At 48.4% G+C, this 12,610-nt stretch overlaps 1 protein-coding gene across 2 annotated transcripts in view; it reads right to left on the reverse strand.

Moving 5' to 3' along the window:
• Positions 1–12,610, reverse strand: part of NAV3 (neuron navigator 3) — a 1,248,418-nt gene that overhangs the window by 865,447 nt on the left and 370,361 nt on the right. For both annotated transcript variants that reach the window (XM_078674251.1, XM_078674250.1), the window contains exon 4: positions 4,469–4,541. In XM_078674251.1, coding sequence (XP_078530377.1) covers positions 4,469–4,541 — 73 coding nt within the window. The remainder of the gene's footprint in view (positions 1–4,468; positions 4,542–12,610) is intronic.

Here is a 12,610-nt window from a genome sequence, read left to right on the forward strand (position 1 = left end):
CCAAAGATATATTCTTGCTACCAAGTGTACACAGCCAACATAAGTAGAAATCTTACCCCGGCATGGGTGATATGAGTCGACCATGACATTTTTTATTTGCAAAACATTTTTATCATATCACTGCATCGGGAACCAATGGATGAAAACAATAACCCTGGCTATATTGAGATGCACTGATGGAGAGCTATGTACTGATGAAACATAAGGGTTTACAGGTTTTTTACTTCCTCCTCTTACATTTAAATGACTAAAATAATGTTCAGGCCCCTGTAACATTGGTCCACACATTGTCTCTTGGTCAGGATAGGCTCACCCTTCCTCCTTCCCTTTTTATTTATATACTTTTTTCAACATGGTGCGGCGTGCATTGTATTGAGTATTGGTAATTGCAAAAGAAAGTTTTCAAATTTGACCAGCCAAGCAGAGCATGGCACAATTGTTAATCCATTGCTGGATGTGCAAATCTGCAATGAAAAACAGGAGAAAAACCTCTCTATTCCAGTAGTGTAGCCTTATTCTTTTTGGATTGGATTGAATTTGTGAATCCACAGAGTATCCAGGAATTAACGGGTTAGATTTCTTTAAAATTAATTGCTTCATGCCTACATCAAAAAACTTTTAAACACTAATTTCTCAAGAACTACTGAATGTATTTACTCCTAGGCAGAGACAGGCGCTTTTATGTATGTGGAAAGCTCTATTTATATATGAAATCTGGAGTGACTCCTTTCAACCATCTTTTCTGAATCAAGGGGCAAACAATTAACAAGCATTTACAATGCAATGGTTTTGCCTTTGTTAAAGTTAGAGCTATTGGCATTGCTTTTGACACTCTGCACTCTGAAGCTCCACTCTGAAGCTCCACTCTGCACTCTGCATCTGCACTCTGCATCTGCACTCTGCATCTGCACTCTGCACTCTGCACTCTGCACTCTGCACTCTGCACTCTGCACTCTGCACTCTGCATCTGCACTCTGCATCTGCACTCTGCACTCTGCACTCTGCACTCTGCATCTGCACTCTGCATCTGCACTCTGTATCTGCACTCTGTATCTGCACTCTGTATCTGCACTCTGTATCTGCACTCTGTATCTGCACTCTGTATCCCCACTTATTTTTTTAGGATTTGTTCCCTGACTATAACCCACCACCAAGCAATGCACATACCAGTCTGCTCCCAGCCTGCCCGCCTCTCTGAGGGACACATTTCTACACACAACCGCATTCACGCCAGTGAATGGGCGAGCCGGACAGGGCACGCGGATCGTGAAAGGTTGGGATTGTGCGATTCAAGTGCATTTAACGTAACATCATATTCGCATGCAGGGTTTCCGGATTTTTAGAGGTACAAGCTGTCTTCATGACTAATGAATGTTATGCCCTGTACGTTTCCTGTTAACCGGTATCTTGGTCCCGTTTGTTTAATTGAAACTGGCCAAGACTACATCTCCCACAATACAACAGGTTGATACATGAAAGCTCAACACTGAGGCCGTCTTGAAGCCCTATATTTTAACAAGCCATAACGGTAATGTTTCATTTACTATAGAACTCGAGATGCCTCATCGCACCCCCGGGCAGAGCTGTGGGTGGGACCTGCGATCACAGGCTCGAGTCCCGGTTCTTGCTTCGGTCCTCCCAACCCCAAGGCTGGTGACATTTGCAGCGCTTTGAAACTGCCCTTGCGTTGAACAGGCATTTTACAAGTAGCTAAGATATTTGCAAACTTTCCAAATTCATACATTTCTATGTCAAACATTAAGTAGTCCGTCTCTTCGCTAGTTTGCTCGTCAGGACTTTGCCAATGCTGTGCACTTGAAGGTGGCGCGAGTACTTGTACATTCGGTAACTTGCAATGCGCAGCTTGTCGTAGTGTTAATGAATGACAGATATAATGGGGTTGACATTGACCGTACCACACGTACAGACTGCGATCAGGCCTACTTGGAACAGGGCATCAGTGCAGAAGATCAAGGAGGCCCTACTGAGGGCATGCCCTATGGGTACTGGCTGAAGGTGAGTGGTGCTCTCTGCCAGTGAAGCATTGCCATGCCCAGAGATTACCACGAGCAAGGGAATTTTGGCTACAAGGCATGTCTGCAGTGTATAGGCAGTGAACTTGGGAAGGCAGTGGTACCACTGCGAACCACAAATAGGCAAAGTGCATGCTTTTTAAGGTTTTGGATACTAATTATAGCTTCAGCAGTTGTTTCTCGCAGGAATGAGTTCATAGTTACAAATTACGTATTTTGCATAATTTGCAACCAGTTTGAATTATGGATTTCAACAAAAGAGAAGCTAGGAAGGCGTATAGTACACTCCAGGATACAGCACTTTATGCATTATGGTCACGTTTGCAAAGCACTCACAAAAGATCAAGGGAACATTCTAGATGATACACCACATTTTGTGGCCAAAAAAGACTTCGGTATATGACCACATAGAACTGAGAGAGTGCCTAGTCAGTGTCATGCTCGTGTAGATGAAGCAGTGATGATGGTGAGTGCGTGTCGGAGAGAAGCAGATATGGGGAAACGCACACAGTTTGTTTTCTTACCTCTACCAGTACACCACAGCGCCTTGTGCCGTGTTCGAGAATGTCAACGTGTTTGAGGAAAGGGCAGTAAAGAAAGTTGTGAGCTCAGAGCATATGCTGCACTAACTCAATGATTCATGATGAGGTGAAGCAGGAAAAAGAATCGAATGTGCAACATTAATAACATTTTTCAGAAAAGCGACAGTGCTTTGTGAGGTGTCGGGCAGAAAAAAAGACCAAGGGACCCATCAGATCCAGGTGTAGAGCTGGACTCTAAAGCAAGGGTTTCAAGCTTGCCAACAGACACATTGAGAAGACTCCGAGAGCTACAGGCACATTCAGTTAGGAGAACGAAATGTGAATGAAGGGTCTTACACAACTTGTACTCACACAGTTGGCTGCAGCGCTCCAGTAAAGAGAGCAGACAGGCAGGCAGGGTATCGCTTGGCGCACACAATGCCCGCACCCTCGGGGACTTGTCTTCCAGTTACAGATGAAGCGCCCTGAAGCCTAGCCACTTGGGACGGCTACAATAATCCACAGAATAACCAAGTGCCCCGTGCCACTGTCCTACCTGCCTGGTCTCCGGGCTCGGACCGATCCGGCTGTCTCCTCCCAGCTCCCTTCCCCCTGCAGCACATCCTCCCTCCCGGGGTGCCGTTCTTACCTGCTGGACGGGGGTGTTGGGCCCCAGAAACCTGCTGGAACCGTTTCGGTAGGGTGAGGGGGCCAGGAGCCGGGTCCGTGTGGAGTGCAGCCGCCGCGCTGAGTCTGTGTCCGGGCTCCGGGGGCGGGGAAGGAGGAAGGCGGCCATGAGGAAACAAGCGGGAGGGGGCGGGAAAGGGATTGACTGCGCCGTGTCGGACGCGGCCTGCTGATAATGAGGCGGCTCTGAGCAGCTCTCCCGCTGGAAATGAATTCTTTCTCCGATGTCTATCTCAGAGAGGCCCCAAAAGGCACGAGGCTGCTTCCTGCTCGGAGAGGCGACGGTGCTGTCGAAAGACCGCCTCGGATTGAACTGAAGGACCGGGAAGAGGGGGGGGGGGGCAGCTGGGGTGTCTGCAGAGAGAAACGAGGTGTCTGCGAGGAAAAAGGAGGTGTCTGTGAGGGGGTGATGAGAAGTGTCTGCGAGCGGAAGGGGGTGTCTCCAAGGCGGAGGTAGAGTCTGCAGGAAGAAACGAAGGGAGGTGTCTCAGAAGAGAAGAGGGGTGTCTCAGAGGAGAAGAGAGGTGTCTCAGAGGAGTGCGGGAGGGGGCGGGAAAGGGGGAGGAGAGACGCTGACGACGGCCGACGACGGCCTTGGAGCAGGAAGGGGGAGGAGAGACGCTGACGACGGAAGGCGGGTGCCGGCAATGCCGGACCAGACTCGGGGGCGTTCCCGGCGTCCCGTGACGTCGGCAAAAGCCAAAGAATGTCGGGAACGCCCCCGTGTCTGGTCCGGCATTGACGGACAGGCCCCTCGTCCAATGGCAAGGCTCCGTTTACGGAGCCAGCCAATCAATGACGAGGGCCGAACCAAAGCCACACTACTGTTCTCATCAGGTTTTCGCCTGCGCCGAAAAAGATGCGCAGAGCGCATCTTTTTGGCGAGGCAAAACCTAAAAAGGTAAATGTCACCTTTGGGACGCCTCCCCCCCACTCCTATTTCTAGGAGCCTGCTTGACTGATGTGCATGAAACTTGCCATGAAAAATTCATACTGGATGCCTTTTTGGGGGGGATGTGATGGTGATCTATATTTTTACACGTCAAAGTGTTGTTGCTAAGGTAAAGTAGCATAGGCCTATTTTTGTCTGAATTTTTTTTAAATCAGAGGACCTGTAAACGAAGTATATGTATATGCGATAATAAAAGCCAAGCGCTTCCCAAAAACAAGTACAATCCAATCTTGAGAAGGAAACACATGTTCAATGACGGAAGCATGTATTCTTACCTTCAGCAGACAAACCCTGGACATTCACTCCTCTGGCTGACAGAAAGTTGAGGCAGACATCCACATTCTCAATCTGTGATAAGAGAAGAAAGAAAGGCCAATTTAAAGCAGCTGCACGACAGCGTCATGGTGCGAGAAAGCAGTAAAAGAGTAATGAATACATCACATTCATCACATGCAAAGAGCCTCAACAACACCGATTTAGAAATTCGATTGCTGCTAATTGGGCAACAGTTATAATGCATTCATTGTCCTCACTGTGCTTACAAAATAAATCCAAAAGGCCAAGAAACACATCGCGTGTATCGCAAAGCCACATACAGCACATAAAATGTGCAACCCCACGCTAGAGACAGGCAGCACTGAAGGCATCCACAGACAGCAGCATTCTGGGGGCATGTCTGGGGAGGTAGCTGTCTCCTGCGGTCAGATTATGGAGGGAAAGCAAACAACAAACACAGCTGTGAAACCTGAGAAAAGTGAATGCCAGAGAAATAATACTTTCTTTTTAGGTACGAGATTAGACAAACCGTAATACAAAATTGGGACGGCTGAAGTTATGTAGCTCCAATATGGTACGTGACATTCAAAACTAAGCAGGTATCCACATATGAGTTATCCAGCGGTGGCTCCTCCGTTATGGCGGAGGAGTGTACCCCACTGCTTTCTCGCAGTGTGAGAAACAAAAAAAAATGTTAATAACTCTCAGTTATTACCATTTTATATTTGCTTTGCGGAAGGGTAGGCGGGACTGCTCGGCTCTCCGAGCAGGGCAGGGGACGTGTGGTGTGCCCACTCTTGAATGCACAAAGATTTTTTTGGTCCGCCTTCTCGTGAATCCCAATCCAGTCATGCACACGTTGTCCTTCTCCATGCAAACTGAAATGCAGCCTATATGGAGGACATGTCCACCACTCTAGCCCCTGGCTGAGCGCCGTGTTACACGCTCCAGACCAATCACAATGCTGTTTTGCAGCGTTGTGATTGGCTTAGGGGAGGGAGCCTGGCTGCCTTCTTCATGTTCCTGTCGGAGACAGGAGAGCAGTAGCCAGGATGATGCTGGACCGGGCCTCAAAGTAAGTTTAACATTTTTTTTAATTATGGCACCCACCCCCTGCTCGACCCACCCGCGATCCCTCCACGCAATCCCTGTGCCGGTCCCCCACCCGCGAGCCATATTGCCTGAAACTGGAGGTATCAGAAGAGTGCAGGTGACTAGCATTTTGCACAGTGGCTAAGTCAGGTCCCATATGTTGTAGACCCATTAGTTGGTGTGCCATATTGTTTAAGAGCTCTATTAAGTCACTTTAAGACCCGAGTCAAGTCTTCTGATTCAAAGACGTACACTCCACCCATTATGCTGTAAAATCAAGAATCAGGGCTGAACTGGAAATTAACATTTGTAATTGCAAAATTGGGCAAATCAGGTCCACAATGTTTAAGGCCTTGACTGGAAGGGGGTAATTTTTGGCCACGGAACCCAGAGGAAGTGGCAGACTGACAGAATGGCCAGTGCGGCCCTGGCACGCATACATTGCTGAACTAAAACACCCCTCTCCTACTTACATGGCCACCTCCTCTAAAATCCCCTTCCCTCCTTATTAGCCTCACTCTTTTTTTGGCTACGCCTGCCAGACTGCACAAGCTGTCTGTTTGCAAAAAGCCTATTGTGAATTTACAGTGTAGCCCACCCATTGCTCACCACTGGTTGGATTTATTGTCACTCTCGTTCGTTTCTTAGTCAATGGCTTGCCTTCCCTTATCAGGTTTGTCCCTCCCCTGGAGTACAGTCTCTTTAAGATCCTTTTGATTGGTGACTTGCATGCTTCTACTGCTCACTTTTATGAAACTATTCATTCCTTTAGGTTCAAGCACTGCGTCAAGAGTGCTCAAATTGTTCTTGCTGATTGCTGTTTGCATTACCGTTACTCATATGGCCCCAAATCTCCATTTTGCTTCTCCCAGGCTCCTTAACAGTAACTAATAGATATCACAGTATCATTGTCCTGCTACATTATGCTGCTAGTGCGGATCACTCAAAAATATGACTGCCTAATTTGCAAGAGAGTGTAGCATTGGCAATGTAATGGGAAAGCCGCCTGGATACTTAATGTGTCAGCTGCATAACCACCTCACTGTCCACAGAGAGAAGCAGCAGTACAACATTTGCTCTGCATTCATGACTTTACCTTTATGCACTGGCACCTCCAACAGCCCAATATGGAAGACGAGTTAGGAAATGCTACAATCGTGTTCATTTTGGGAGAAAAACTTCCTGCATTTTTTACTAATCATGCTAAATGTATCTTTTACTTCGTTGAAGTGTAACAGCACAAAAAAGATGCATTGCTTAGATTAGAGATTGATGATCTTTGTTGTTTCCCCATGAATGTTAGCTGTTGACCCTTTGCTGCTAGGTTACTGCTTTCTGTGTGTTCTGGGGCATGTCTCTGGCTACAAGAGTAATATCTGGAAAACCAACAGGAATCATGTCCACTACCTGCCTTCTTCTCAAAGAGCACACATTGGATCAAACATGATGCAGTAATTCTTATTTACTTTAGAGTATGTTAAAACTAGGTTTTGTACCATGCTACCTAAATTAAGTTAGGCGGGTAATTAACTGTAATGATGTTCAATTTCGTTGTTTGCATTTTTCACCTCCGTATAGATAGTCAAAGACAAAGTTTAGCCTTAGTTTTTTGGGACATCATCTTTTGAAATATATCACAGTCCACTTTTGGGGTGTGTTTTCCCCGACCCTCATACAGTCGGTAATCGGTATAGGCCATGATTGCAACTATTTTACCATGCATAATTTTTCTTACTTGATGTATATGTTCTCCCATCACATCATGTTGTCAGGTCCAGCCCAACACAATTGACCCCACACCCAGTACTGTCCCTGCAGGAGACAGAAGGAGAACCCATCAACTTTGAATACACAATGAAGGACACCACAATGATGTGCAGACCAGACACCAAGCCCAAACCAGGAGTTGGTAGAAGACAAAATCTTCTATGCTGAGAAAATGCACACCACTATTGTTAGATGTGGTACTTGTGGCATCTCCTCCGCTAAGGCGGAGGAGTGTCGCTCCAATGCTCAAAAGGAAAAATACAATGATCATAACGTATTGTTATAATATTTTTCCTATTGCAGTCAGTGGCGGGGCGGGGCTGGCCAGAGCAGGGGAGGAGTAGTTTGCACTTGTTAAGCGCACATTAACTGCTTGGTTGAACCGACCAAACAGTTCATGTGCACTTTGCATGTTTCCCACCAGCCTGCATTACAGAGCCTGGTGAGGGGCATGCCCCTGTCTCCATCTGAGCGCCGACCACGGAACTCAGACCAATCCCTGTGCTGTATTGCAGTGTTGTGATTAGCTCAAGGGAGCCTGTGTGCCCGGGTGCTTCCTGCTGTCGGCCGGGACTGCAGAAAGAAGGAAGATCAAGAGGACAGAGCAGATGTGGTGGCCAGCCATTAAAGGTAAGTCCTTTTTTCTTTTTTTAATATCCCCCGCCCCACCACCCACGTCCAGTAGCAGTCACTACTATGTGATACCTGAAGAAGAAAGCAGTAGAGTGTCATTGAAGTGAAGCAACATATTATTTACCTTAAGTCCTATCACTTTTACTCTCCCAACTATGGAGAGACTATCCAAAATATATCAAAATGTGCATTACTCTTGGCCTATCTGAATCAACATGTACTTGGAGTTCCCGACTCTCCATTAATACTTGTCCAATCCAGAACCCAATTGTATAGCAAGGATGCTATGTGCTCAGCAAACAAGGAAAATTGCTCCACCATAAATTTAGTTGAACGGTAAGAAAAAGTGACAATCTGGCTGCAGTTGGACCATCACACTTTTGGGCCCCTGGTACTTGCTGCAATAATGAGAGCTAATCGAAGAACAGAATGACTGCAAGCGATCATTCAGGAACCTTGAATTAGTCAACTGGAACACTCAGCACAAAATTTACCAAGTAACGCTAAAACAATACCCACACGCTGCCACAGTACTAGGTACCTAAAGGAGAGGGTGGAAGCCCTGCCCAAAGGGCCTTGTTGCCAAAAGGGATTTTAATGCCTGTAGCACAATACGGACTTTTCAAAGATAGAAAATTAAATATGTCATTTAGATGCAAGCACAAAAGCAAGATTAAGCATTAGTGTATTTTGAGCCCAATTTAAGGTTTGGGTTTTGACAACTGACAGAGCAGCTATCAAACAGAAATATTGTTTACACATACAAAGAGTGTTTTTTAGTCGACTCCCTTATCATTTTGTTCTTCAACTAACCTATTTTAGCCATTGGCTTGCAAAGTTTTTCAATTATGCCTTGAGTCACGCCACAGGAGTGTCCATCTATTACCTAATGCGGGTAACTGTTTGGGTGTATCCTTCTGTCTCCGCTCACATATTTGTACTGAACTGTCTAAGAGACTACAGAACAACTGTTGCCACCTCCTTCCACTACTACTTGCTGTCTCAATTTGTTACAACCTGCCCCTTCTTCCTTCCAATGTACATTTAGTTTCCCCATCCACCTAGCTCACTTATCTCTCTTTCACCAATCCCCTTTCTTTATATGCTCCTCATTCACCAAACTTTCATATCGCCCTCCTGCACATTTCCTTCCCCCAGCTCCCACTGTTCCCCTGCACCCACTTGTTTTTCCCTCCTATATCTGCTTCTTATTTCCTCCATCCGCCCTTCCCTCAAAGTGGCTTCTTAATAATGCTACTGAGATGGGGTATTTCTTTTCACAGAAACAAAAGATAGGGTCTACTGAAAGATCCCTTGCCTTCAATCCCTTCTTTTGATATCTCAAAGTATTCTTGTAAACCACGCAGAAAACTTAGTGGGTTTAGAGTCATCCTACTGCTTTCTACTGATTGGCCTTCTTGCCACTCTCATTTATTTGTTTCTTATTTGATTAGTTTCCTTCTTTTTCTTGTCCCTCCTTTGTAACTTAACCTCTTTACCATCTTTCTGAATGGATCACTTGCATCTTTCCACTGCTCACTTTCAGAGAATTACTTTTTCTTCAAGCACTCTATATTTCATGTACGTTTGTGCTCCTTCTCTTGTGGGTCCAACCCACCTCAGAGCACTCCATTTTGCTCCCTCTCTTGCAAGCCCTGCCCCCCAAATGCTTCCTCCTCCCCAAAACCCCAGCTCTTCCATTTGTATTTGTATAAACCCCCTGGGCTCTGTTAGCTTTTTTAATATTTTCTTATTTGATGCCTCCCACTGCCCAATCTCAAGCTCCACTATTGCTCTCCAGTCCATTTTTCATTACTTCCACCCCTACATTTACTTTTCCCCATCCACTCTTTCATTGCCACACCCCTCCCAAAGCAATAAATATTTAAAAAAAGTACATTTTTATTTACTGCACCAAGTGGCATCCGCCATCTTTGTGCCTGCATCTGTCCCAGGGACGGACTGGCTACCGGGCATTTTGGCATTCTGCAGAGCTGGGGGCTGATTTCGTTGATGGGGACCTGCATGTGCAAAACGAAATTCATTTTGAATTGTTGATTTTGAAGCACACGCAGGTCTCCATCTATGAAATTAGTCCCCACCGCAGTGACATCAGCCCCCAGCTCTGCAGAATGCCAAAATGCCCAGTAGCCAGTCCGGCCCTGATCAGTCCATATACATATGCATGTCTCTAATCAGTTTTCAGCATACATACATTCATGCAATTGCACCTTTTTGCTGGAAATGCACAATACTATCAAAGCCAACAGTAAACAAGCATTTACAATGCAATGGTCTCGGCATCATTAAAGGTAGAGCTATTGGCATTGCTCATGACATTTCTTTTTTTTTCTTTAAATCATAAATAAATGGCATTGTCATTTACATTGTCAATACACACCACTCTGCACTCAACTGCACTCACCTGCACTGCACTGCACTCACCTGCACTGCACTCACCTGCACTGCACTGCACTCAACTGCACTCACCTGCACTGCACTCACCTGCACTGCACTCACTTGCACTGCACTGCACTCACCTGCACTGCCCTCACCTGCACTGCACTCACCTGCACTGCACTGCACTCACCTGCACTGCACTGCACTCACCTGCACTGCACTCACCTGCACTGCACTGCACTCACCTGCACTCACCTGCACTGCACTCACCTGCCCTGCACTGCACTCACCTGCACTGCACTGCACTGCACTCACCTGCACTGCACTGCACTCAACTGCACTCACCTGCACTGCACTCACCTGTACTGCACTCACCTGCACTCACCTGCACTGCACTGCACTGCACTGCACTCACCTGCACTGCACTCACCTGCACTGCACTGCACTCACCTGCACTGCACTGCACTCACCTGCACTGCACTCACCTGCACTGCACTGCACTGCACTCACCTGCACTGCACTGCACTCACCTGCACTCACCTGCACTGCACTCACCTGCACTGCACTCACCTGCACTGCACTGCACTCACCTGCACTGCACTACACTCACCTGCACTCACCTGCACTGCACTCACCTGCACTGCACTGCACTCACCTGCACTGCACTCACCTGCACTGCACTCACCTGCACTGCACTCACCTGCACTGCACTGCACTCACCTGCAAGGCACTCACCTGCACTGCACTCACCTGCACTGCACTCACCTGCACGCCACTGCACTGCACTCACCTGCACTGCACTCACCTGCATGCCACTGCACTGCACTCACCTGCACTCCACTCACCTGCACTCCACTCACCTGCACTGCACTCACCTGCACTGCACTCACCTGCACTCCACTGCACTGCACTCACCTGCACTGCACTCCCCTGCACTCCACTCACCTGCACTCCACTCACCTGCACTCCACTCACCTGCACTCCACTCACCTGCACTGCACTCACCTGCACTGCACTGCACTCACCTGCACTGCACTCATCTGCACTGCACACACTGCACTCACCTGCACTGCACTCACCTGCACTGCACTGCACTCACCTGCACTGCACTCACCTGCACTGCACTCACCTGCACTGCACTCACCTGCACTGCACTCACCTGCACTGCACTGCACTCACCTGCACTGCACTCACCTGCACTGCACTGCACTCACCTGCACTGCACTCACCTGCACTCACCTGCACTGCACTCACCTGCACTGCACTCACCTACACTGCACTGCACTCACCTGCACTCACCTGCACTGCACTCACCTGCACTGCACTCACCTGCAATGCACTCACCTGCACTGCACTCACCTGCACTGCACTCACCTGCACTGCACTCACCTGCACTGCACTCCACTCCACTGCACTGCACTGCACTCCACTGCACTGCACTCCACTGCACTGCACTCCACTGCACTCCACTGCACTGCACTCACCTGCACTGCACTCCCCTGCACTGCACTGCACTCACCTGCACTGCACTCACCTGCACTGCACTCACCTGCACTGCACTGCACTCACCTGCACTGCACGCACTGCACTCACCTGCACTGCACGCACTGCACTCACCTGCACTGCACTCACCTGCACTGCACTGCACTCACCTGCACTGCACTGCACTCACCTGCACTCACCTGCACTGCACTGCACTCCACTCCAGTGCAGTGTGCACTGCACTCACCTGCACTGCACTCCACTGCACTCCACTGCACTGCACTCCACTGCACTGCACTCCACTCCACTGCACTGCACTCACCTGCACTGCACTGCACTCACCTGCACTGCACTGCACTCACCTGCACTGCACTGCACTCACCTGCACTGCACTCACCTGCACTGCACTCACCTGCACTGCACTCACCTGCACTGCACTGCACTCACCTGCACTGCACTCACCTGCACTGCACTGCACTCACCTGCACTGCACTGCACTCACCTGCACTGCACTCATGTGCACTGCACTGCACTCACCTGCACTGCACTGCACTCACCTGCACTGCACTGCACTCACCTGCACTGCACGCACTGCACTCACCTGCACTGCACGCACTGCACTCACCTGCACTGCACTCACCTGCACTGCACTGCACTCACCTGCACTGCACTGCACTCACCTGCACTCACCTGCACTGCACTGCACTCCACTCCAGTGCAGTGTGCACTGCACTCACCTGCACTGCACTCCACTGCACTCCACTGCA

The sequence above is a fragment of the Lissotriton helveticus genome, chromosome 1_1 (assembly GCF_964261635.1).
Source record: "Lissotriton helveticus chromosome 1_1, aLisHel1.1, whole genome shotgun sequence".
Taxonomy (NCBI): Eukaryota; Metazoa; Chordata; class Amphibia; order Caudata; family Salamandridae; genus Lissotriton; species Lissotriton helveticus.